Source organism: Podarcis bocagei (assembly GCF_964188305.1).
Source record: "Podarcis bocagei genome assembly, chromosome: 14".
Taxonomy (NCBI): domain Eukaryota; kingdom Metazoa; phylum Chordata; class Lepidosauria; order Squamata; family Lacertidae; genus Podarcis; species Podarcis bocagei.
In genome coordinates, this window is record NC_138139.1 from 36653286 (window position 1) to 36681276 (window position 27991).

The 27991-nt window shown below is 48.8% G+C and overlaps 1 protein-coding gene across 1 annotated transcript in view; it reads left to right on the plus strand.

Moving 5' to 3' along the window:
• The window catches only part of SEPTIN12 (septin 12), a 73360-nt gene that overhangs the window by 14100 nt on the left and 31269 nt on the right, over nt 1–27991 (plus strand). Inside the window, exon 3 of the mRNA XM_081170407.1 lies at nt 2616–3983. Coding sequence (XP_081026533.1) covers nt 2616–3983 — 1368 coding nt within the window. The remainder of the gene's footprint in view (nt 1–2615; nt 3984–27991) is intronic.

Consider the following 27991-nt stretch of genomic DNA (forward strand, 5'->3'; position numbering starts at 1 on the left):
CGTTCAATGAAGCAAAATGCTGGAAGATTCAGGCCAGACCTTCTTCCTGCAGTGCAGAGTTAGCCTTTGGAACTCCCTCCCACAGGAGGCAGGGATGGCCACCAACCTGGATGGCTTTAAAAGAGGATTGGACAAATTCATGGAGGAGAAGGCTCTCAATGGCTGCCAGATAGGATTGTGATGCTTTGCCTCTGCAGTCAGAGACAGAAATGCTTTTGCACCCCAGCTGCTGGAAATAGCAGGAGGGGAGAGGGCTCTTGTGCGTGAGGGTTTTCTAGAGGCATCTGGTTGGCCACAGTGAGAACTGCATGCTGGACTAGATCATAGCTGTCAACTTACAGATTTGAAAATAAGGGACCAGCAGCCTCGAAAATAAGGGATCAGCAGCCAAAATAAGGGATTTTCCGGGCACAGGTATGTTCAACTTCTGAGCCCCTCCGAGCCAAAGGCAGAAAGCCCAGCCAGCAGCCAAACGAAGCCTCATCAGTAAGGGACAGCAGCGGGATAAGGGACTGTCCCGCCAAATAAGGGACACTTGACAGCTATGGACTAGATGGACCACTGGCCTCAACCAGCAGGTTCTTCTTACATGGTACATACGCAGCCAATCTTTATTTTACTTTTTACCAAAAAAAAAAAAAAAAAAAAAGCATATTCCCCCTCCGTCTGCCAGCGGTTCCCCATCCCTGGTGAAAAAGATAGGAATCTAGACCTTAGCCATCCCAATTGCCACATGCATTTTTGGCCTCTCCTCTCGCAAACTGCGAACTCTTGTTTGCCCCGGTTGCCCTGGTTAAACTGGGGCAGCCACCAAAGGAGCGAGGAGGGAAACAGTTCAGGGAGCCAGATCTGATTACTCGGGGATGCCTCAGGCAGGATCCTTTACATGCTGCGGCTGGAGGTGAATAAAGCGGTTACTGTGTTGTTGCTACCCCTGCCCCCGGGAAGCATTCTGAAGCAGATGACACAGATACGGTATCGCAGGGGAGATAAAACACAGCAAACAATTAGATGCAGGAGATTAGAGGCCTCAGGAGTAGATCCAAGAGTTGACTCTGGTTTCCCCTTTGGGAGATGCTAACAAAACCGTCTGTTTGAAGGAGGCAGCCAATAGGGGAGCCTGCCTGCCTGCCTCTTGCCAGCTCTCCCTTCCTCCCTCTAGTTCGCTGAGAGAGCACCTGCTTGCAGAGGGCCCCAGAATCAATTCCCAGCATCTCCAGGTAGGGCTGGGAATCTTCCCTCTCCAAAACCCCGGGGAGCCACTGCCAGTCAGTGTGGAGAATAATGAGCTAGATGGATTGCTGGTCTGTCTCAGCAGCTTCTGAATTAATATAGCCCTTGATCCAGAACCATGAAGACTAGATTCTTACTTTACTTTGAGCAAAGGGTCAAAGTGCTAGAGTATTTGCTTTGCATGCAAATGACCCCACATTCAATCTCCAGCCACTCTGGATAGAGCTGGGAGAGATTTCCAGCCTTGAAACCCTGGAGAGCTGCTGCCAGTCAGTGTAGACAGTACTGAGCTTGATGGACCAATGGCCTGATTCAGTGTAATGCTGCTCCTCTACATACACACAGAGATAAAAAATGGGGGATATCCAGTTAAGGTCACACCCACAGCACACATTTAAAACTCTCTTATAATCCTTGAATAGGCATGACTTCCCCAAAAGAATATCGCTAAGGGTCCTGGGAACTGTAGTTCCATGAGGGGTCTCATAACAACTCTCAGAACTCTTAACAAACTACAGTTCACAGGGTTCTTTGGGGGAGCTATGGCTGTTCAAGAGCTGCAGTCAGATGACAGCTTTTCTTTTCCTTGCCAGTGACTCAAATGCTCTTTAGAAGAGGGATCTACTGCTCCAGGTGTGAATGTGGGATGCTTTCTGGCCTTTTAAGTTTCTGCATGAGTCCAAAAGCCTGCAAGACCTCAATAATAATAATAATAATAATAATAATAATAATAATAATAATTATTATTATTATTATTATTATTATTATTATTATTATTATTATTATTAATAATACCCCGCCCTTCTGGCTGGGTCCCCCCAGCCACTCTGGGTGGCTTCCAACAAAACACTAAAATACAATAACATATTAAACATTAAAAGCTTCCCTAAACAGGGCTGCCTTTAGATGTCTTCTAAAAGTTTGGTAGTTATTTTTCTCTTTGACATCTGGTGGGAGGACGTTCCACAGGGCGGGCGCCACTGCCGAGAAGGCCCTCTGCCTGGTTCCCTGTAACATGACTTCTCGCAGCGAGGGAACCACCAGAAAGCCCTCGGCACTGGACCTCAGTGTCCGGGCAGACTAGGAAAGAGGCATGCGACCCTCCGAAAAGTTCTTGAGTTGATATTCTGCACTCCAGTCACAGCTGCACTGAAACCTTTGCTATCTGAACTGTTTTCTATGGAGCAGCAATCACTTCTCCACCAGGGAAGAAGGTGAAATCTGCATGTGTTGTTCTGTCTGCTTTTGTCTCTGGGCCCCAACCACCACTGTCATTTGGCCCTCAGAAGGATTTGGGGCCCTTAGGCCTGGAAAAAGACCGTGGTCCTTTGCATTCTGGGTGCTTGTCTGCCTAACGGGTAACTTCCTCTTATCTTCTGCAGCCCTCAAGAGGTCCTTTGATATGGAAGATGCTGAAGAGGTGAAGGCTTTCCCACCTTCCTCCCCACCTAGGTCACCCCTCGGCCCAAGCCCACCTGGTGGCATCCACTCCACAGGCAACGGAGAAGGGAAAAGGTTGGGGCCCCCTATCCAGCCCACATACCAAGCCCACATCAGCCTGAGCTCCAGCCCCAGCCCAGCCCACAGCCCCATTCTCAAGTCAAGAATCGGGAGCAGTCTCTCTTTCAACCGAGGCACCACCCACCCGCCTCGGGCCAATGGGACCAACCTCAATAGGGTCTCGTCTTTCCAAACACGGCTAAACCCCAACGGGCTCTCTTCATCCTTGGGGCCAGAAAGCGACAACGAGAGCCTCCACAGCTCTTCCTCTAGCTTGGAGTGCCCCGTGGCCTCTAAAGCCCCCCGGAGCAGCACCCAGCAATCTGAATCTCTGGGAATCGGGGCCTCCCACCTCCCTAGTCCCATCCTCAAGAAGTTCTCCTCTTACGGCAACGTCTTCCATGCCGAGGTGGGCCGACCCATCCGGCAGGTCTCCAAGGCCACCGCCAACCACAGCTCGTTGCCGTCGCTTGACCTGCACATTGCCGAAGACCAGGGACCCAGCCCAACTCTCTGCTCCACGCCAAACATGGACCCTGCCATCCTTCGGAGCTCCGGAAAACACAACTGCGTCTCCCCACTGCCGAAGAACAGCCTTCTGATAAGAAAGGAGTCCCCCATTCCTCCATTGGAGGTAAGCCAGTTGGCAACCGGGAGCCCTCCTGGTGTGGTCCCCAGGCAGACGACGAAGTTGCAGAAATTTCCCATCAGCTTGGATGGGTTGATTGGGAAGACTCCGGAGAGTATCGTCCCAGCGGTGGTGACTGACTCTAGGTCCAGACCGCTATCTAAGGCACAGCTTCAGGTGAGTCTTGGCACCAGCCCCGGACTGTCCCACCAACCCCAAGAAGTAGCCGGGGAGGATAAAGCTGTCATCAAGGACAGTGTTTCCCTGCCGCCATCTTCTGGAACAGTTTCAGGGATAGGAGGCAGTGAGGGTTTGGCAGTAGCGCCTCAGGCTGCTTCCTTCCGGCTGGTGTCAGAGCCTCGCATAGCACAGGTCACTTCTCAGCCCTCCTCTCTCGGGTACCAAGCGACGGTGCCTCCGCAAGGTATCCCATCTGTGCCCATCCTGAGGGAATGCAGCGGTGCCCCGGCTGAGAGGATCGACTCAGCTTTCTCCCAAGAGGCCTCCAAGCTTCAGACTCTGCCGCCGTCTTCTTGCACAAGGGAAGGTCTCCTTGTGGGAACAAACAGGCCTCTGGAGGTGTCCCTGGAGAAGAAGGATTTACAAGACATATTGAAGGAAGGTAAGTGGAGTCACTGCATAAGTTTTGCCTGGATTAAAAAATAAATAAATCCCTAATGCTCTTCCTCTGGTAAAAACTGTTCAGGGATTTTGAGAGCCTCCAAAAGAGGTTTTGGGAGAGTTTATTTGGTGTCTCCCAGTTGCGGTTTTAATTTCTGCAGTGGTATGTTGAGGTCGCTGTAGAATTAAAGGCCACCCTCACGCCATACTTTTCAAACCACTGTGATACCACTTTAAACTGCCATGGCTTCCCCCGAACAATTCTGAGAGCTGCAGTTTGTTAAAAGGTGCTGAGGGTTTTTAGGAGACTGCAGTTTCCCTCGCAAATCTGCTACTCACAGAGCAGCTTAACAGTCAATTCCTCTTCCCAGGAAATTCTAAAAATTGTAGCTCTATGAGGGAAATAAGGGCCTAGCGACTATCAGCACCCTTGAAAAACTGCAACTCTGGGGATACTTTAGGGCAGGCATGGCCAAACTTGGCCCTCCATATATTTTTTGGGACTACAACTCCCATCATCCCAGACCACTGATCGTGTTAGTTAGGGATGATGGGAGTTGTAGTCCCAAAACATCTGGAGGGCCAAGTTTGGCCGTGCCTGCTTTAGGGGAAGCCATGGCTCTTTAAAGTGGTAGCATAGTGATTTAAATGTATGGTGCAGCAGTGAGAGAAGATGAGGGACCAAAGCAAAAATTAGTGATGGTGGTGGCCCTGACTAGTGATGCCTGGTGCTGGCATCTCAGTGCTGACACCTGCTGTCTAGGTCCAGCTGTGTGGGGACAGGCTGCTGGTTGTTTGTGACAAAGGGGAGGTGCTCTGTATGTGCCCAGGGGCACTTTACTTCCTTTTCTGTTTCCCCCAGTTCAGAAAGCTGAGCTGTGTAGCTTAGCCTCACTCCAGAACCTGCCATTTATAGTACACACAGAGAGATTCCTTTGCAGTTTCATCTTCTCACATCCTCCTTTGCCCCAGGCAATGAATTTTTAACCCAAGATCGCATTTAACGTCTCTCTCTCTCCAAAACCTGCAGAAGAGGTATGAGCCCCACCCAAGGAAGGGAACAAAAAGTCACACGTTTTGAGGGGCGTCCATTCCTTGCTCTCTGTTCTCGGCTCTGTCTGTGGCATATGGAGTTGATTTCAAGCAACCATTGCTTCTGGAAAGAGACCATCAGCAGCACTTGTCAGTCTTTACCTCCTTGCCTCAACCCCTCTGGCTGCAAAGTGTCTCACTTCCACTTGAGAGAGTGGGGGAGAGGGGCTGTTTCACCCAGGACCAGTGGCCTGGTGGCGTGATTTTGAAGGGCATGAGTTCATCATGACAGCTCACAGCCATGCGTCCCACAAGAAATCAGACAGCGTAGGCAGGTATGTTGGTTCAGTATTACACACAAAGAGACAGTAGTACGTAGCACAATATCTAATTTATTAAGACTAGCATGACTGCAATCCTTACGTATATTTCCCTGGAAGTAATTGCCGCTGGACCTCAGCAGTGGCTGGTTCCTGTTGCATCGGGGCAACTTATAAAACCCTTGAGCTTCCCACTCCTGTCCATTGTTAATATTTTTTCCATTGAGTTTTCTAAAAAGAAAAAAAGAAATACGTTCGATCAATACAAACTAAGTCATAATCAGTCAAGGCAATGTGTTCTGTGCAGGAAAGGGGGAGAAGGGGAAGGGGGAAATGTCTGGTAGCGCAAACCAACCCAGTGCTTGAACATTCAAGCAAAAAAGGAATTTATGTATCAGAGAACTTCCCATCTTTCTTGTGTTGATGAAAGGCCACCTTCTCTTCCACTGCCAGTTGAGACATATCCTCCATAGCCCTTGGCCCCATGGCTGTTCCCAAGCCGCCCACCTCCATACACACCAATCCCCAATAGCTCAGAGGTGGAGCATCTCCTTTGCATGCCGAAGGACCCAGGTTCAATCCCCAGCTTTTCCAGGTAGGGATGGGAAAGAAGACTCAATAGTGAGCTAGTCTGGGCCCAATGGCCTGACTCAGTACAAGACAGCTGACCATGTTCCTATTTAAATCAGCCCTTTGTTCAGAACCCTGAAGACGTGGTTTCTTTTTAGGGGGAGGGCTGCAACCCTGTGGTGGAGCACATGTGTTGCTTGCAGCAAATCACCAGCCTATCTAGATAGTGACGGGAACAAAGGCTGCTGCCTGGAGAGCCACTGCCAGGCAATGCCAGCACTACTGAACTAAAAGGAACCAATGGCATGACTTGGTATATAATAATAATAATAATAATAATAATAATAATAATAATAATATAATATGAAAGACCTACACTGCCTCTTAGTACATTTCCGAGCACAATTCAAAGTGTTGGTGCTGACCTTTAAAGTCCTAAACGGCCTCGGTCCAGTATACCTGAAGGAGCGTCTCCACCCCCATCGTTCTGCCCGGACACTGAGGTCCAGCATCGAGGGCCTTCTGGCAGTTCCCTCACTGCGAGAAGCTAAGCTACAGGGAACCAAGCAGAGGGCCTTTTCGGTAGTGGCACCCGCCCTGTGGAACGCCCTCCCACCAGATGTCAAAGAGAAAAATAACTACCAAACTTTTAGAAGACACCTGAAAGCAGCCTTGTTTAGGGAAGCTTTTACTGTTTAATAGGTTATTGTATTTTAGTGTTTTGTTGGAAGCCGCCCAGAGTGGCTGGGGAAACCCAGCCAGATGGGCGGGGTATTATTATTATTATTATTATTATTATTATTATTATTATTATTATTATTATTATTATTTATACCCCACCCTCCCCAGCCAGAGCCGGGCTCAGGGCGGCTAACACCAGTAAAATTACAATAAAAACATAATGTGGGGTGGAAACAATTTAAAATACAGGTTAAAAATACAATTTAAAATGCAGCCTCGTTTTAATAGTAGCCCATAGATCAAAACCATAAGGGGAGGGAAACATAAGGATCAGACTGAGTCCAAACCAAAGGCCAGGCAGAACAGCTCTGTCTTGCAGGCCCTGCGGAAAGATGTCAAGTCCTGCAGGGCCCTAGTCTCTTGTGACAGAGCGTTCCACCAAGTCGTATCCAGCTTCCAAAGTTCCTGCGAGGATGCTGAGTGCTGAGGCGTTCCCTGTCCCAATCCCCTGTGATACGCCAGCCTCTGTGGCCAGAGCAGGGTTTCTCCAGCAGACAGACATGAAAGGGCAGGAAGTTTGGAAGCCACTGCTTTTAAGACGAGCCACCCAGCTGTTTCCCCTGCAGGAATGAGGTGTGCAGCTGGACTATGAAGGTTGCTTGCAAGTCACTGAGTATCCTCCGTCTCCAAAATGTCAGACTTTCCCCCAAACCCATTATTCATCTCAGGGCCGCTCTAGGCTTCCTCTCTCTTCAGAGGACACCATGTAGGGGGAATCTGTCAATTTCAGCTTCGCTCAGTTTCTCATGTTTCTAATATTCACTTCTTCACATTTCTACATCACCCACACCCACACACCCCATCATGAAAATTCACCAGCATCTTCCTGTGAATTTCTCCCAACATATGCATTTTTGCTTCATGTGCACATTTCTGCAAGCTGTTGCCCCTCGTGCAATGCTTTTCTTTGTATCTTATGTCCACCAATATATATGTGTTTTATGCACAGTTTACCCACATATATGGATATTTTGGCAATGCATTACATGGCCACAGGCCGCAGAAATGCATTGCAAGATTTGGAGAAGTGCAAATTTTGGAAGACAGCCTTATTTGCATATTGTTTTTGGAAAGGATGGGTTAGGGAGGTTCGCCTTTAGATGCAGAGTGAATGACTTTCTCCCCATCACTAGAGAGGACACTGGGTCACTTGGAGAGAAGGCTAGGCCTTGGGCCACTTTTAAAGTCTGCTGCCTGTTCTCCCTTCCCGCGGGGTCAGCCATAGTTTCTGCTCATAGCTTTTCGATGAGGCAGATCTCGGTCAGTGTCTGGATGGAAACTGGAGGAAATTTACTTTCCAGAGCTTCCTCATTTTTGAGGCATTAGGAGGACAAAGCTGTTCTCTGTTCCAGTTTCTTCTGTGTCATGTTGGCTGCACGGCCTCTTGTCTCTTGAGTTTTGGAATGTGCTGGGTCTCTCCCCTCACAGACTGCTCAGATAGGAACCGACCAAAAAAAATCAGCCTAGTCTGGTATCCCGTTTTCCCACAGTGGTCAGCACAATGCCTTGGGGAAGCCCAGTAGTCAGTGGTATACTGTCCCTGCAGCTGGAGGTTCCCTCTAACTGTTAGGCATGATCCAGAGCCCCAAGCAAAATTTCATTTCCATTTCCAAGCCTCCACTGATTTTTGGCAGCAGTGGAATTACCATATTTTTCGCTCTATAGGACGCACCCGACCATAGGACGCACCTTGTTTTAGAGGGGGAGCACAAGAAAAAAAAATCTCCCCCTCTCTGCTCAGCTCCCCTTCAGCGAAGCAGCAGGAAAAACGGAGCCCCTTCCATTTCTCCTCCCACTTCACTGAAGGGGTGCTGCACAACTCTCCCTCTCTGCTGAAGCCAGGAGAGTCTTACTCTCCCGGCTTCAGCAAAAGGAACCTGAAGCCTGCAGAGTGCAGCAGGAACTCGCGCTGTGCTCTGAAGGCTTCAGGCGGCTATCCCTGAAGCCTGGACAGCAAGAGGAGTCGGTGTGCACTGACCCCTCTCACTCTCCAGGCTTCAGCGAAAGCAACGCGAAGTCTCCGGAGCGTGGAGGGAGCGCTCCCTCTGCGCTTCGGAGGCTTCGCGTTGCTATCACTGAAGCCAAGGAGCCTGCATTCGCTCCATAGGACACACACACATTTCCCCTTAATTTTTGGAGGGGAAAAGGTGTGTCCTATAGAGCAAAAAATAAAGGTAAAGGTACCCCTGCCCGTATGGGCCAGTCGTGTCCGACTCTAGGGTTGTGCGCCCATCTCACTTAAGAGGCCGGGGGCCAGCGCTGTCTGGAGACACTTCCGGGTCACGTGGCCAGCGTGATGAAACTGCTCTGGCGAACCAGCACCAGCGCAGCACACGGAAACGCCGTTTACCTTCCCGCTAGAAAGCGGTACCTATTTATCTACTTGCACTTAAGGGTGCTTTCAAACTGCTAGGTGGGCAGGAGCTGGGACCGAAAGACGGGAGCTTACCCCGCCGCGGGGATTCGAACCGCCAACTATACGATCAGCAGGTCCTAGGCACTGAGGTTTTACCCACAGCGCCACCCGCGTCCTATAGAGTGAAAAATACGGTAAATCAAATTAGCAGCAGACCCAGTGCCATGGTGGGTGGAAGTCAGCACTCTGCTGAGGATGCAAAGTGCCCCTTCATCAGTTATCAGAATGATCGTTTGATGAGTAAAGAGGATGCAATAGTTGGGGTTCCTTTGTGCATCCGGCATGTGAGAGAGTGTGGGTGGACACACCCACTTTTGGCCACACCTATCATCATCAAGCAGCCAATGGGTGGATGACCAAGACTGAATGCTGCCCTCAGACCAAAAGAGATTAGCTGCCTGTCTCTGTGGACAATACTGAGCTAGAAAGACCAGTGGTCAGACTCTGTATAAGGTAGCTCCCTAGGTTTGCTATGTGCATGCCATGATTTTATCCAGCCCTCTTCTAGAACTGTCTAAGCAATGTGGTCATCACTACATCTTGTGGCCCAGCGTTCCATAAGTTATTTACTGAAAACGTTCTTCCTTTTGCCCATCCTGAGTCTCCTGCAAATCAGTTGCGTTAGATGGCCCTAAAATCTAGTTAGGGGAGGAGGGGAAATGTCACTCTATCTCAGGCATAGGCAAACTCTGCCCTCCAGATGTTTTGGGACTACAATTCCCATCATCCCTGACCACTGGTCCTGTTAGCTAGGGATCATGGGAGTTGTAGGCCAAAAACATCTGGAGGGCCGAGTTTTCCTATGCCTGTTCTATCTACTTCGTCCATGCCTGCATAATCAACTTCAGTAATGTGCCTTTATTTTTATAAACTTTTATAAACTTTTTTTTTTAAAGGCTCAAATACTTTGTCCTTTTACCACAAGGCAGGTGCTTAAATGCCTTACCTTAGATCGTTTTGCTTGCCCTTTTCCAGTTCCCCAATATATATATTTGAAGATGGAGCCAACCCTGAACTGTACATACGGGGTTGTGGCCAGTGCTGATCCTACTCAGTAGCCCTATTGAAATGAATGGCTGTGGCTCATTTAAGTCAAGTACCTTAAATATGTTTACTCTGAGTAGAACTAAACTAGGATACAACCCACAGTGTTCCAAATGGGACTGCTCCATTCACACAACCTGGCTGGTAGGCGTTTGTCTGTCTCAAGGTCTGGGCCACCCTGCTTGCTCTGTTTGTCTCCCCCGCCCACCCACATTATCCCCTAGAGCTTCCCCTTCCCCACACATGTTGGTTAAACTCTTCTGGCCACCCAGTTTATTTATTTCTTACCCACAATAACCCAGTGGCAGAAGTTCCAGAGCATTGCATTTTGGGAAAACTATGGCATCCAAGGGGACGCGGGTGGCGCTGTGGGTTAAACCACAGAGCCTAGGACTTGCCGATCAGAAGGTCAGCGGTTCGAATGCCCGCGACGGGGTGAGCTCCCGTTGCTTGTGCCAACCTAGCAGTTCGAAAGCACGTCAAAGTGCAAGTAGATAAATAGGTACCACTCCGGCGGGAAGGTAAACGGCGTTTCCGTGCACTGCTCTGGTTCGCCAGAAGCGGCTTAGTCATGCTGGCCACATGACCTGGGAGCTGTACATCGGCTCCCTCGGCCAATAAAGCAAGATGAGCGCCACAACCCCAGAGTCGGTCACGACTGGACCTAATGGTCAGGGGTCCCTTTACCTTATGGTGGTGTCCAGAGTGGAAAGAACTTGGCAGGCCCCACCAAAAAGTGGATCTAAGGGAGCTTGTGACCAGCACAGCCACACCAGGGACACCACAGCTATGACATCCAATGGAAGGCGAGAGGCAGGGGGCACAGGATTTTGGCGTCCCACAAGGCATTGCTGAAATCTGAGACGCGAAGGTCTGCCACTGGCCCCCCAACCACCACTGGCTGGACCTCCAAGTGCCCAAGCGTGACAAGCGGCAACGCCTGATCCGTGGGAAACAGTACAGTACACAAAGACACACACCTGGAAAACCAGAGTTTATCAGGGGTAATGGTGGAATGAGTCAGATCAAGCACCGAGCTCTCTGCTTCAACCCGCCTTCAGCAACTTATCATCTGTCTTCATCCTCAAACGAGCTCTTTATCGTAAGTGTTTGTTTGCCCAGATGAGGCAGGTTAGGACAAAAAAAACGCTTGTTTCTTTTGCGGATCCTGAGGCTGGGCTGTTGTTTGGGACACAATGATTTTGTACCGATGCCAGCTCTGATTGTGTGTGTTCTCTCTCTCTCTCTCTCTCTCTCTCTCTCTCTCTCTCTCTCTCTCTCTCTCCAATACACACAAACACCATTTTTCTTGATTCTCCTCGTTTCCTTGGCTTGGGGACAAGTTCTGAAGTCTTTTTTTACTCCACCCTGCAACTAGAGGAGGTGGCAGATGTCCAAATAGTATTTCTTAAGATGTTTTAACACCTACCTAAGCAACAGAAGGGAACAGCTGTGTACTCACTCAAGGTGAAGTTGGGCAGGGAGTCGGTGGAAATTCTTTGTTGACAATGGGCTCCTCCAGACATGTTCCCAGTGTGGAGATGTGGGGAGGGACCCCCTTCCACACACCCCACGTACAATAAAACTTGCTATTAACAGAGCCTACGACTTGCTGATCAGAAGGTCAGCGGTTCGAATCCCCGCGACGGGGTGAGCTCCCGTTGCTCAGTCCCTGCTCCTGCCAACCTAGCAGTTCAAAAGCACGTCAAAGTGCAAGTAGATAAATAGGTACCACTCCGGCGGGAAGGTAAATGGCATTTCCGTGCGCTGCTCTGGTTCGCCAGAAGTGGCTTAGTCATGCTGGCCACGTGACCCGGAAGCTGTACACCGGCTCCCTTGGCCAATAAAGCGAGATGAGCGCCACAACCCCAGAGTCGTCCGCGACTGGACCTAATGGTTAGGGGTCCCTTTACCTTTACCTTCCTTGCAGACCCACATCTCCTCACTATTTATAAGCCCTTCCCACCTGTTCTAAATGAGAGCGGGCAGTTTCATGCAGACACATGCGGTGGAGGCCCTTGGTCTATGTCCTGCAACAGCCTTCACCAACATGGTGCTCGCCAGCGGCCTACCTGGAGATGCTGGAGATCTCTGAAAAGGAAAGGATTAACAAGATTTGATTAAATCAGGAATAGAGGACCTGTCTTCCAGATTTTGCTGGACTCCCAACTACAGATCAGGGAGAAATTCATTGGGTTCAAATTTTAGTATCGATGCCCAGTGGCAGAGCACGTGCTTTGCATGCAAAGATCCCAGGTTCAGTCCTCAGCATCTCCAAGTAGAGCTGAGCCAGATCCCTGCCTAAAATCCTGGAAAGCCACTGCCAGCCTGGGTAGACAACACCAGGCTAAATGGACCTGTGGTCTGCCTCAGTTTAAGGCAACATCCTCTCTTCCTTACCGATATACAATCCATTCGAAATTCACACTATGTGTGTTGGAATGCAGTTCTCCAACCAAAGAATGTGTCCTATGGAAAACATAGCAACATGCATTCTAGTAGGGGGGGGTGTGCTTATAAAAATGCATGAACTAGGCAAAACTGCAAACAAAAATGTGTATATTTAGGAGATGTGTGCATGGAAACGTATACAATTTTTTGTGCTGGCTTTTAAAAAAATGCAAATGCGCACTGAAACAGTAAAGGTAAAGGGATCCCTGACCATGAGGTCCAGTTGTGGCCGACTCTGGGGTTGCGGCACTCATCTCGCTTTATTGGCCAAGGGAGCCAGCGTACAGCTTCCGGGTCATGTGGCCAGCATGACTAAGCCGCTTCTGGCAAACCAGAGCAGCGCACGGAAACGCCGTTTACCTTCCCACCGGAGCGGTACCTATTTATCTACTTAGACTTTGATGTGCTTTGGAACTGCTAGGTTGGCAGGAGCCAGGGACTGAGCAACAGGAGCTCACCCCGTCACGGGGATTCGAACCGCCGACCTTCTGATTGGCAAGTCCTAGGCTCTGTGGTTTAACCCACAGCGCCACCCGCGTCCCTCGCACTGAAACAGAATGAGCCATAATTAAGATGGGAGAAGTTAGGAACTAAGAGAGAGTTTGCAGTTGCAGCCAATGGTGAGGGATGGCAGGAGATGTCCACCAACATGTGGAGGGCCACAGGTTTCCCAACCGCTGGACTAAACCTTGGATATGGAGGAAAAGCAGGAGCCCGTAAACACAACCCAGGGAATGTGAGGCAAGGAGCTCTCGGCTTCCTTGTGTCTCTGAGGGAGACAGACAGCGAGAAAGAATGTCTCAGCAAAGCATCCCCATAAGCCTATTATGGCCTTCTGTGGGGAGCGCTCTGATTAAGCCTGCATCAGTGATTAAATCTTTGTTAATTGAGCACAGCCCTGGGATTACTCCTTGGCTGCTTGGGAAACAAACCATCTCCAATTACTCCCTGTCTGCAGGGGACCATTAACCTGCGACGTCCTCTCTTAATAAGTTGCCTTTTAATGTGGGCACACTGGCATGGCCCAGCTGTTACTACTTCATTGTGGTTATGCTTTTAATAACCCGCCTCTTGATTGGGCTTCCCTTTCCACGCAGGAGCAGGAAGGCAGGCAGGCGGAAGAATAGTGGAACCACAGCCCTGTGTTTGCTGTTTCCCCCACCACACCCCTCCTACCATTTGTCTAACTAAAGCTTGGAGTCAGATATCTTCCCTGAGGATTGTAGAGTTCGAAGGGACCACAAGGGCCTTGTAGTACAACCCCCTGCAATGCAAGAAGCTTTTGGCCAACGTGGGGCTTGAACCCACAGCCCTGAGATAGAGTCTCATGCTCTTCCTAGAGCTGAGCACAACCCAAGAAATGCCAAGTGCCTAGCATCTAAATATTTGTTTAAAATATGCCACCATTCCACTTTAAAGTTTACAAAGCAGGGTGAGGGCTGGACTGTGAGGGTGAATGGGGCGCTGCCCCACCAACCTCAGTCTGCCCTCAGCCAGATCTCACCTGCTTGCCTTCTTACAAATATCCAGTCCAGGGAATGGTGGTACTGCCTGCCATCCTCCTCCTCCTCCTCAGTCTCCATGTTGCCCCTTGTAGAACTCGGCAGGGAGGAGGAAGGTGTGGGCAAAGTTACAATTAGTTGGCTTCGCCTGTCACTGGCTCTGGCGCCACCTACTGTTGGGCTCCTTGCCTGCCACCCTACCAGTCCCAATGGGCACCTCTGGACATTACTGCTCGGGATTATCCATGCCAAGCAGGTGTTTCATAATTGACCAGGCACCTCAGGCCTCCTGGGAAGGTTATCCTGGCTAAAATGCATACTTGATTGTTGGGGGGAACCCATAGAGCTCCAAAGGACATTGACCTCACTCCCACTAATAGTGAACTCAAGTGGTTGAGTGCCAACAGAAATGCAGCCAAAGCAGGGTTACCAAGGAACAAGAAGAGGGGTCTTTATGCTTGGGGCAATTCTGAGGTTTGCAGAATGCTTCTTATTTTTTTCAAGGGTACCAAGGGAGCAGGCAAAGCAGATGCTCTTATCACTGAGCTACCACCCTTCTCTGTTGCGGGAGAATCCCTATGTGTGTTAAACTCTGCCGCCCTACAGATTTGACAGGTGCAGGTGATACTTCCTGTCAATCACAGTTTGGCAAGAACCAAAAGCTTCAATGCTGTAATCAGCACCTTTGCTGCAAGGGAGGAGGCAATGTCACAGGTGCTTGATAAATCAGGAAATGATGCCCAGCGCCAAGACTTGTTCCGCATGCACACTGTGGGATTTCACATAGATATGAATCATCTTTCCTGGGAACAAGAGGCCATGAGTATGCCTCAGCAAATTCCTGGGAATGATAATGGAAAGGAGCATGACTCATGTGTTCATACGCAGATTTATATTCTTGACTGGCTGGTGGATTTTACCCTCAGCTTGTGGAAGCTCCTAGATCCCTTCAGTCCTGCGTCTGTCCCTAAATACCTGCACTAACCCTTCGGAATGCCAGCAAGCCTATTAACTCACCTGCAGAATCCAAATGCCTCTGGCTCAGATAATTGGCTTCTGTTTTTGTTTTGGTTTTTTTGGTCAATATTATCAAATGCAGGAATGTTATTGTCCATTTGATTACAATACTCTTTCTTTTAAAAAAAGTTTTATTGTAAATTGCTGAATGCATGCCACAAGCTTACCTTTTATTTGTAGGCCAGCTTGACTTTTTGTTTTTGTTTTGCTCCTCCATTCATTACTCTTGGGCTGTGTAAACACCATACATTTAAAGCACATTCTCCCCACTGGTAACTGTAGTTCACCCTTCATGGAGCTGCGACCCCCAGTGTACTTAACAAAACTACAATTCCCAGGATTATTTGCTGGGGTGGGGGAAGATTACTTTAAATGCATGGTGTGCACACTGTCACAGGGAGGGAATAACATTCTCTTGAGAATTGGAGTCCATCAACATCTGGGCACCTAAGGGTGAAAAACACAGTTCTAAGATGCACACAGCATCCAGCGCAGCTTGCCTGAGTACATCCATTATCTTAAATGTGTGGTGTGTCTGTGGTTTTTTAAAATTTTTATTATTTAATGAATGACATACACAAACAGCCCCAGCCTGGAGCTTCAGACAGAGGATGTGCCTAATGCCAAGGGAGTTACCCAGGAGGAAACAGAGCCGCTATAGCTTTCCAAGTCTGCTCCAAAGACACCCGTAGGGCCTGGGGCCAGGCGGTCTCCCTTTAAGAGGAACAACCGGTCATGGTCTCAGAGATTCCTAGCAACCGTGTTGCATCACACCTGTGTTGTGATTCACCTCCGCAGCCGCCTCTTGGCAGAGTTGATTTAGTAACAGACGCAAGGAAGGAACAGGGTTTCCCAAGGGTGTCTGAGGAATGAAGGACGTGGTCCTGCTGGAGCTGTGTGGGGAAGATGGCATGAAGGAAGGTAGGAAGCCGGGTGTTCAGCGGGGAGCGGAAAGGGCCAGGTGATGTCTCAGGTCGATGCCAGTCCTCCAGGTTCCAGTCATCTATGGTTGTCACCCCTTCCATTTTTATCCTCATGACAACCATGCCAGGTAGGCTAGGCCATGGGTAGGCAAACTTAAGGCCCAGGGGCCAGATCCGGGCCAATCGCCTTCTAAATCTGGTCCGCAGACAGTCTGGGAATCAGAATAAGAATAAGAATAAGAATATCTTTATTGTCATTGCCCCCTTCGGGGACAACGAAATTACTTGACTGCTCCATAAAAACACTAATTAAACAATACAATATAATACAGCAAGGGAGATTAGATGACTTTCAAAGTCCGGGCTTCCCATTCAGGGCCGAGATCGCTCTGGAGAAGAAGCTGTTCTTAAGACGACTCGTTCTTGTCTTCATCGACCTGTATCTCCGTCCCGACGGCAAGAGCTCGAAGAGACAGTGACCAGGATGCGATGGATCTTTTACTATGTCCAGTGCCTTCCTATGGCACCTTGTGGCATAAATCTGCTCTAAGGTGGAGAGTGGGCAGCCAACAATGCTCTCTGCTGCCTTAACGACCCTGCACAACCCCATCCTGTCCTGGGCAGTACAGCTTCCGTACCAGACACATAAGCCATAAGTGAGCACGCTCTCAATGGCACAGTGATAGAAGGCAAGCAGCAGTTTCTGCGGAAGATGGTTTTTCCTTAGTATTCTCAAAAAGTACAGTCTCTGCTGTGCCTTCTTCACAAGGAATCAGCGTCTTTTTACAATGCTTTTATTTAAAATGCATCTCTGGGTTATTTGTGGGGCATAGGAATTTGTTCATTTCCCCCCAAAAAATATAGCCCGGCTCCCCACAAGGTCTGAGGGACAGTGGACTGGGCCCCTGCTGGAAAAGTTTGCTGACCGCTGGGCTAGGCTATGCCGAGACAGTGAGTGGACTGAGGTCACCCAGCAGGCTTTGTGGAAGAGAGGATTTAAAACAGGGCCCCTCTCCCACCCACCCACCCATCCTTCCTCCTAGTGTGATGCTCTGAGCCAGGGATTGGGGAACCTGCGGCTCTCAAGAAACTGACGGGCTCCATCAGCCCCCAACCATCCTGGCCAGGGAGTGGTCAGGGGGTGACGGGAGCCCAGCAACATCTGAAGGGCCACGGATTAGCCACCCCTGCTGTCACCATTGTGGGCTGGCATAATGGTTAGAGCAGTGTTTCCCAAATGTGGGTCTCCAGCTGTTTCTGAACTACAGTTCCCATCGTCACTGACCACTGGTCCTGCTAGCTAGAGATGGTGGTAGTCCGAAAACAGCAGGAGACCCAGGTTTGGGAAACACTGGGTTAGAGTATTGGACTAGGAGCTGGGAGAGCAGCAGGTCCCTGGCTCGCCACTTGAAGGCCAGTGGTGTGGGTAGTGGGTGTTATCTTTGTCTGGTTGGCCAAGTCTGCCTTCCTAAATGTCTGCCATTGCTTTGACTTCATTCATGGGCTAAAGGCACTGAGAAGTGGGAGCAGGCTGTTTTGTCATTTAAAAAAATCAAAAATTGAGGAGAGTGCTTGCACATTTTGCCTCATTTTTTTTATTCATTTTCCTTTTTCATCCATTACATACATCTCATATCCATAACATTTTCTATACATTCCTCCCTCCCTCCCCTTCTGGGCTTCCCCCAACTTCCATTTCTGGTTTGTTTCTCCTTTCGCCCACTTTGCTGCTTCCTAAAAGAAAATAATACTAATAACATATTTATACAACAACATCAAACCTTAAAACCGTAAAACATAAAAATAAAATACACCATCCTATTTCTCGTATCTTCCACACATTTTCTAATGCTAATGATGCGAATGGTTATTTAAATCCCGCCATCCTGCCATTATTATTATTGGGTTCTAATAATGTTAACAGCTTAACTCTTAAAAATATATTAAAGCTAGGAATCTGAAGATTATGGTTTACTCAGACTGCCCCCCCACACTTGCTGCCTCCTGTAGGTGCCCATGGTATTGGGTCTAAGACAGGGGTCAGCAACCTTTTTCAGCCATGGGCCGGTCCACCATCCCTCAGACCATGAGGTGGGCGGGACTGTATTTTGCAAAAAAATATGAACGAATTCCTGTGCCCCACAAATAACCCAGAGATGCATTTTAAATAAAAGGACACATTAAACTCATGTAAAAACACACTGATTCCCGGACCGTCCGCGGGCCGGATTGAGAAGGCGATTGGGCCGCATCCAGCCCCTGGGCCTTAGTTTGCCTACCCCTGGTCTAAGAGCATAAGAAGTTTCTTGCAGAATCAGGCTCCAACGTCCTGTGACTAATGAGATGCACACAGGAAGCAGAACTCTCCCCTCCTTTGGTTTCCAGCAACTGGCATTCAGAGGTTGCTGCCCCCAGCAGTGGAGGTAGAACATTTAGCCCCCAGGGCTAGGAGCCACTGATGAATGTGTCCAATACTCTTTTAAAGCCACACAAGTTAGTGGCCGTCACTGCCTCTTGTGGGAGCAAATTCCATATGTGAGAAGAAGCCTTTCGCCAAATCTTCCAAAATTCAGCTTGATTGGATGACCCCGAGTTCCAGGATCATGAGCAAGGGAGAAAGAAACTTTGCTCAGTCCACAATGTCCACATGATGCATAATTTTGCCCACCAACTTCTGCTGCAAGCGCAAACCAGTAGGGCTCCCACTCGGTGCAATAGGAGCCTGCTGGGTCAACCCAGGAGCCCATCAAGTCCAGCATCCTGTTCTTGACATGTCCAATGAGAAGACCACAAGAAGGGTCTGGCAGTGCTCTGCCCACTTGTGACTCCTGGCCAATGGCATTCAGAGGCATCCTGGTTCTGACAGTGGAGGTGGAATGTAGCCATTGTGGCTAGCGGCCATGAATAGCCTTCTCCTTGAGGACCTCCTTGGAGCGCCCCCTTCCCTGCTATGTTCTCTCTGTTCTCGCGTTCTCCTAGCAAGATGCAGCTCAGCACTCGCAATAGGAAAAAGAAACCGCAAGGCAGGAAGCTCCTTGTGACTTGCGCCCTGCCCACAGAAAGGGGGGGGGGGAAGAGCCTGGGTGTATTTCCCTCTGGGGACGACTCTCGGCTCCCACTGAGGGGCCAGCTCTACAGATTGCCACAAGAGGTGGCTGCCAGAGTCACTCTCGCAGCTTCTGCGGTGTGGGCCTGTCACAGCCTCTGGAGGAAGCAGGAGCAGGATTAGTCTCATTTACACAGCACCATCGACTTTGTGGCACTACAAAAGACAGGTACGGCAGGTCCCTGCCCCAAGGAGCCTTCAGTCTGAAAATGACAAAGCGTGGTAGGGAACACAGGCAGGTGTGGGTAGGGAATAATAGGTAATTTGCTTCAGTTATGCACACTTTTGGCTTAGTTGCAAGAGGGTGTAGGGCTGGGAGGTGGGGCTTAATTCCAGAGATCAAATGTGGTCCTCCAAACCTCTCTATGTGGCCCTCAGGACTCTCCCCACCACACATACACAGTCACAAATCCTCTCTCCAGACCATTCTCCTCGCTGGCCCTGCTTTGCCCCTTCCCTTTAATATTTCTGTCTGCTGGATCCTTGAACTCTGACGATACTTTTTTCCCCTCTGGAATTGTCATCCTTTGTCTGCTTGCAGAGAATCTTTATAGCATCATCATCAAATTGTTCCCATCCAATGTTTTCGGTGTTCTCCTCCCATCTCAATTCAGGGCTGATTATTAGTAGCAATATTAATAGTTTTATTATTTATATGCCGCCCATCTAACTGGGTTGCCCCAGCCCACTCTGGGCAGCTCCCAACAAAATATTCAAAACACACAAGGGATTCATTGTTTTGAAATAATAATAAAATGCAGTTGCAGAACCAGCTTATTCAACATGCACAATTGCAGATTTTCTGCGATCGTGTTTTCATAATTTATTTCTCAAAAAAAATGGCACAGAGTGGATAAGATGCATTTGATTATTTTTTTTAAAACCACATGCACAAGAGAGCCACAAAGCACATTGCAATGTGAGCCTTGGCACCTCCTGCATAATGCTTGTGGGCAGACCTCCCCCACCCCTTTCTTCACCTAAAAGTGGGCCAAGGCAACGAGAACAACATAATGATCATCTGGGCTGATTCTTTTCCTTTCCCTTTTCTTCAAAATGCAAACGAGGAGACAGCCTGGCTTGCACCAATTATATGCCCACACAAACGGGCAGACATCCTGCAAGGGCTTGTTCTCCTTGAATGAGAGCGGGGATCCCAGGAAAGGGGAGGGAGGGGGGAACAGGAAGGATGATTACCATTCTGGTCATGTGTTCCAGGCAGCCTGGCTCCCGCTCTTGTTTGATCCCAATAGGGGAGCTGACAGAGGGGAGGGGACTCCTTCTCTGGCTCTGACAAGCATGAGGATGATTGGGAGCTGAAGGCAGAGGAGGAGGAAAAAGAGGTGCAGATCCGGGGCGCTCTGCTTATGGAATTGGGGAGCAGAGGGGGGACCCTTCGCTGGAGTCCCTGCAGCCTTCTTCTGGGCTGATAGAGAGGAGGTAGGAAGCTTGGCAATGGATGTGCTTTTGGAGGGGCCTCTGCGAAGGAAGGCGGGGGGCTGGGACCTGGCAGACAAAGAACTCGAGGCGCTTGAGGACAAATGCCGACTTCTCCTTTGTCTCCCAAGGTCCCTGCTTTTTCGGTGGCAGCTTGGCGCTCCAGGGGGCAAGATGGGTCTCCTCCCAGGAACCATCCAGGGGGGTGGGTGTGTCTGCAGTCGCATGGCCATGGTGGGACCTGTGAAGCCCTTGTGAGCATCTCAATGCGGTCCTCGCCAGCATCCTTGGGGACCAGAAAGCAGGGATGCAGCGTGTGCCGTGATGCTGAGGCCCAGCTAGAAGGGTCTTTTGGGTGGTATTTTGGTTCCAGGGTGCAGGCGCCCTGACAGAGGCCATTGCACAAACCTGGACATCCTTTCCCCTTCAGTGATCATGGTTTAAACTGCAGAGCAACTCGCTTCCCCCATCTGTATGTTGCAGGCAGTGCAAGGGCTGGGTGGGTGTGTAGCTTTTCTGGAAAAGCCAGTCCTCTCTTTCAGCTGTGGTGTTTTTCTCCATCTCTCTCTCCTGCTGGGCAGTCACAGGTCTTCAGTTCTATCTCACTCACACACACACACATCATTTATATAGCCCTTTTTAAAAAATTGTGGGCAAGTTTTTTGCTGTTTCTGTGTGTCCTTGCTAGTGTGCACAGCGAGGTGGCAGGGTGCTGTCTTCCTTGGGCAGTTGGAGAACAAAAGCTTGGAGTCACTTGCTGCAAACCACACAGTGAGTCTGTGGCTGAGGAGGTGGCCTTGGAACCCTGTCGCTTTCAGATCCGAATCTTGAGATGCGACCTTCTGCAACGTTACAGCCGCATGCAAAATGTGTGTGTTGGGTGAAGGTTTCTAAGTGTTGGATTCTGTATGCACCATACATTGAAAGCACCCGCACACCCAAAAAAAAATCTTGGGAATTGTAGCTTATCTCCTCACAAAGCTATTGTTCCCAGCACCGCTACCAATCTACAATTCCCAGGATTCTTTGGTGTTGGCAGGGATGTTCTGTAAATGTGCTTTAAACGTATGGTGTTTATGCAGCCCCAGTTTCTTTATGGAGGGATTTTTAATTTTAGAATGGAATGCTCCCCAGTTCAAAGAAAAGAACGTCGGAGGAGGGGCACAGATTCCCCATCCCTACCCTACCTTCAAATATTTTGTCCCCTCCTTGTTTAAAGTGGTTTAACATTTTGGTTCTTTCCCACTCATTCAATGCACACCTCATTCAATGCACACCTAACAGCTGTGATACCACTTTAAACAGCCATGGCTTCCCCAAAGAATTCTGGGAGCAGTAGTTTGTTCAAGTTTGCTGGAAGCTGTTAGGAGACCTTTAGTCCTCTCACAGAGCTACAATTCTCAAAGAAGAGTTGATTGTTAAACTACTCTGCCAACGGTAGCTCTGGGAAGGGGCTAGAGAGTTCTCCTAATAACTGTCGGCACTCTTAAGAAACTACAGCTCCCAGAATTCTTTGGGGGAAGCCATGATGGTTCAAAATGGCACCATAGTGGTTTTAAATGTGATGATGGCTCCTGCTTGCCTGGATAGGGGTGTGCGAGTGTGCATGGAATCTGCTAGCCTACTGCACAAAGGTAAGATTTGCATTTGTTGCTCCGCCCACTTTTGCACCTGGCCCCACCCGTGACTGACATGTGGCCCTAAGAAAGTTGCATAGAGAGGTATGTGGCCCTTGGGGTGGAAAAAAATGTTCCCCACTCCTGGCCTAAACCCTATCCTGTGCTGGGTGGCTAACACATTTAATTGATTGATAGTTGAGGACAACGGCAATCCTGCATTGGCTGGCTGCCTCTGGCTACAAAAACTGGGGGTTTCCTTTGGCTTTCAGGCCACAAAACATACAGCTGGTGGGCTCCATAGGCTTGGTGATGTTACACATGTAAATCACATTTAAGGTCAAAATAAAAAAATTCCTTCCAGTAGCACCTTAAAGACCAACTAAGCTAGTTCTTGGTATGAGCTTTCGTGTGCATGCACACTTCTTCAGATACACTGAAACAGAAGTTGCCAGATCCTTCTATATAGTGAGAAGGTGGGGAGGGGTATTACTCAGGAGGGTGGTGGGAATGGGAGATTGGCAGGTAGCTGAGATGAGCCTGTTGACGACTCTTAACGACTGTAATAGGTCTTACAGGAAAAGGCAAGGGGTGAGAAGGTGAGAAATGGCTTAGTCATGTATAATGAGATAAGACTCCAATGTCTTTGTTCAGACCAGGTCTCTCCATGGTTTTAAGTTTGGTAATGAGTTGCAATTCAGCAGCTTCAACATTTAGGAATAGTTAGCCAAAGGGATGCGGAGAGAATAAGGCTTGCCTCCTCGTGACAGTTCATTCTGTTTCCCCGGCATTTCTTAGGCTTAATTTGTGCGTTATATTTGAGCTTTTGCAAAAAGTGAAAACCACTTGCGGAAATCTAGTGGAAAATCTCGTGGAAGCTTAATGCTCATTTCCTGGTTAATTGCTTCCGGGGGAAATCCATTTGCAACCCCTTTAAACCAGAAAATTGCAGGTATGAAGTGACGAAATTGGGGCAGTGGGCCGGCATGCAGTTGTTTCCTGCTGTGTTCATGGGAGAAGAGCCGCAGACATGTGTGGAAAAGATGGGGAGTAGCAATATTGTCCAGCGACGTTTGTTGTTGTGCCACACTATGCACGCTTGGCGTGAATGAAATTGAGTGTGTCCTGCCAGTTTATTGGTCAGACAGTGGCAGGTGCTGCAGTGTGAAAAGATGGTTGGAAAACAGGACAGAAGTGCTTGCATTATAATCAAGAAAACTAAAGAAATATTCCCCACGTCTGAGTGTACCCTGAGTCTCGGGCAAAGGAGTCTCTTCTCCTTCAGTTAGGAATTCCTGAGGCAGTTGATGTTCTTGGTCCTCCTGTAGCAGAGAATTCCAGTGTTGCCAGGGCAATTCTTGGACCGGCCCAAGTACCTCCAGCTCCCACTCCATCCTTCCTGGCAAGAGCTGGACCCCCTCTTTAGAGCACAGGTGAGTACACTGAGCCTGGGCAGGTGACACAGCTCAGACGTCAAGAGTGCCAGATGAGCAGCTAGGGTAGCTGTTTTGGCCCTTACAATTGGCAGCATCGTGGGTGAGCCACAAGCCGGGAAGTTCTACTAAGCTGCCCTTATGGAACGGCAGCCAAAACATTTCTTTACCAGAAGGCAGGCCTCATTTCTTTACCAGAAGGAAACAGGTGGTGGCATCTGAGGCAGTGGGCAGGTGCACAGTTCTGGATAACTCTTCCAAATCTGTCGTTTGGAACTTAGGAAGCTGTCTTATACTGAATCAGACCAGTGGTCCACCTAGCTTAATATTGTCTACACTGACTGGCAGCACCATTCCTGGGTTTCAGGCAGGAGTCTCTTCCAGCCCTGCCTGAAGATGCCTGGGAGTGAACCTAGGACCTTCTGCATGCAAAGCAGATGTTTTCCCACTTAGCCTTATCCATTCAAGGAATTTTGCTGTAGTAAGGGCAGAAACCTCTTAGATTTTGTTGTTTGTGCACAGGTTGTAATTGCATTTTCATATGTTATAGAGAAGGGATGATGAACCTGTGGTCCTCCAGATGGTACTGGACTACAACAGCCCCAGTCAGCATGATGGGAGTTGTAGTTCCAGAACCTATGGAAGAGCCATGGGTTTCCCCACCCTGTTTTCAGAGCCTTGCGAGCTCGCCAAGGCAGTGTGACCGGAATGGTGGAATAAAAATGTAAGTGAATATATAAAGTGGGGGAGGGCCCTTACATATCTGAGGGGTGCTGACATCAGTTGACTGCGCAGGGCATGAGGAGGATTCCATGCATGTTCATTCTTTCCTTCCTTCATTCATTCATTCTATTTGTTGTTGAAAAAGAGGACAAAGGAGGACCATGAAACATGCATGTGCTCATCTATAGAGATAGATGCAAATTTTGAAATAATTACTGTATTATCATTTGCAATTTGACCAGAAATAAAACACAGTGGTACCTCGGGTTAAGTACTTAATTTGTTCTGGAGGTCCGTTCTTAACCTGAAACTCTTCTTAACCTGAAGCACCACTTTAGCTAATGGGGCCTCCTGTTCTCATCCTGAAGCAAAGTTCTTAACCCGAGGTACTATTTCTGGGTTAGAGGTGTCTGTAACCTGAAGCGTATGTAACCCAAGGTACGATACGATACGATATCTTTATTGTCATTGTCCCATGCAGAACAATGAAATTGAAAAACTACATAAAACATTCAAAACCCCCTAAAAACTCTGAAACCCCATTTTAAAATACACTATACTATAGAGACCCCTTATGCTGTGTTTAGAACCAGAATTGCATTTGCGTAGAAACTGTTTCTCAGGCGGCTAGTCCTGGCCTTTATAACCCTATACCTTCTTCCAGAAGGCAGAAGCTGAAAGAGATCATTTCCGGGGTGCATACTATCCTGTGCTATCTCTGCCGCTTTCTTATGGCACCTGGCAGTACCACTGTATATCTCAACTTAGTGAGGAAGGGTGTGGACGGGGGTTAACCTGCTCAGTCTTGCTGTTCACCCAATGCCCCCCCCCTCTCAATCTCTGAATACCAGTTGCTTGAGATTACAAGTGGGAAGAGTTGCTGTTGCCCTCAGGTCCTGCCTGCAGGTTTCCCACCGGGAGAATTTGTTGGCCACTGTGTGCAAGATGCTAGACTAGATGGACCATTGGCCTGACGCTGCAGCCAGTGTCCTCCACCCAGTCTTTTCTTCTTAGGGCTCCTGATCTTTAGAGCAGACTAGGTTGCCTTTACCTGAAGCAGGCATAAAACATGCCCTTCTTTGCAGAGGATGGTCCTCTGTTCAAAGGCATCCTCTGAAAAGGCTGCCTGGTCCTGAATCTTCGAATCTCCAGCTCCATTTGGCATCCCCGAGTTCTGATACTATGGATAAAGGGAGAATCCACACTGTGAATGATTTTATACGCCCCAAGCATGGTCGTCTTTCCTCATGGGAGAAGTTGCTCCATTCCCCTTTGATCCATTTGGCTGCATTTTTCTTAAAAGGCAAAACAGTTCTTTGAGCTATGGAAGTCTGGTCCACAACCTTCCTTTGGGGTAGGATGTGGTGGAAATGCTTGGGGCTAACTCATCAAAGCGTAGGAGCAACTATGGGACTCTGGTATTTCCTATGCCAGAGCGGAGCACCCATTGGACAGTGCCAGTGACGTGGTTCCTTCCCATGCAAATGGTACCTGGCACCTGGCCTGAGTGAGAATCTTACCGTTGTCCCCAACCATGTAGTTTCTTTGTTCATATGTTGTTGCAGCAGTATGGGAACTAACCTCAGGAAGGATCTCTGCCAAAGTTCTGCAGCCTTCCACTGCAAATAGACTAATGAGGACCCGGGGGGGGGGGGCTGAAGTGGTTGTGCACCAGCAAGAGGAAGAGAGCATCATACCCTCTTAGCAGTCACACTCCTGTGTCTATGCCTCCCTCTCCTTATCACCCTGGGCCAATAGCTCAAGGAGCGGTGGGAAACCAGAGAGCAGCCTTCAGTGGGTAGATTCAGCTCCCAGGCTCCTGATTGCTGGCCCCTTAGCCATAAGGACTTCTAAGGGTCCACTTTCCCTGGCTCTGTATAGTGCTTTTGCAGGCAGTTGGCATCTTCCCAGGCCAGACACCTGCAAGCCAGATGGAAATGCTGTCGGTCTACAAATCCACATCCATAATTCTAAACACGCTGTCAGGATCAGGGTGGAAGGAAATGGCAATTGCTTTGCATTTCCGCTGCTGTGTTTTGTTCCTTGTTTTTATTATGTGCTTAGTGCTTTTATATTATGTTTTATATTTCGTTTCTATTGCATATTGTATGCTGTGATACATATATATATATGTATATATATATATATATATATATATATATATATATATATATATATATATATATATATGTAATTTTCATATGGGAACAGTAAAATAAAAACAGCAGCAGTGCCAAAGTCTCTGGGGAAAACTTCCTTGTTTCACTTCTGGGCTTGTAGCTGCTGTTGCTGGGGAAATGGTATTTGGATTTCCCTAAGAAAGTGGAACCTGAGCAGGTCAGCCCTGGTTGTTTATGGAACACAAGATGATTCCTGTTGAATCACACCATAAGTTTGTCTTATTGAAAAGTGAGGAATCTTAGTCGGGGAGGGCGGGGTATCAAACACAGCCCTCAAGGCCTCTCAAACTGGCCCTCTGAACTCTCCCCAGGCCACACACCCTCACTGTCCCTGCTCTGTGCCCTCAAGTCCCTTTTGCTTCTTCTTCTTCTTCTTCTTCTTCTTCTTCTTCTTCTTCTTATTATTATTATTAGATTTTATACACCGCGCCATACTCAGAGGTCTCAGGGCAGTTAACAAAACAAAATCAAAATGTAAAACAACAAAAAACAAAATAAAAATAAAAACAACAACCCAGTAACCCCTCCCCTCCCAACCCCCCTCCCCACACATTTTAAAAGGGCATAGGGTGTTAATCAAATCAACCAAAGGCCTGGTGAAAAAGGAACATTTTTGCCTGGCGCCTAAAGGTGTATAATGAAGGTGCCAAGCAAACTTCCCTGGAGAGAGCATTCCACAGACAGGGAGCCACTGCAGAGAAGGCCCCGTTCTCGTGTTGCCACCCTCTGGACCTCTCGAGGAGGAGGCACACGAAGGAGGGCTTCAGAAAATGATCTCAAGGTCCAGGTAGGTTCATATGGAAAGAGGCGGTCCTGAGCTGTTTAAGGCTTTATAGGTCAAAACCAGCACTTTGAATTGGGCCCAGAAACTAATTGGTAGCCAGTGCAGTCAGACCAGGATCGGTGTGATAAGCTCAAACTGTCTTGCTCCAGTGCGGTTTGTCCGTGAAATGTGAAGAAGTCTTCTGCTTTCTTGGATAGAAGTTGGAGAGGGTGTGTGTGTGTGTGTGTGTGTGTGTGTGTGTGTGTGTGTGAGACATCTCCAACATATTTGTCTTTGACCACACCTACCACTGCCAAGGACGCGGGTGGCGCTGCGTGTTAAACCACAGAGCCTAGGACTTGCTGATCAGAAGGTTGGCAGTTCAAATCCCCACGACGGGGTGAGCTCCTGTTGCTCAGTCCCTGCTCCTGCCAACCTAGCAGTTCGAAAGCACGTCAAAGTGCAAGTGGATAAATAGGTACCGCTCTGGCGGGAAGGTAAACAGCGTTTCCGTGCGCTGCTCTGGTTTGCCAGAAGCGGCTTAGTCATGCTGGCCACATGACCCGGAAGCTGTACGCTGGCTGCCTCAGCCAGTAAAACGAGATGAGCGCCGCAACCCCAGAGTCGGCCACGACTGGACCTAATGGTCAGGGGTCCCTTTACCTTTACCTTTACCACTGCCAAGTGATGCCCCAAAAGGTTGCCTGTGACACAACATGATCTTAAGGCTAAAAA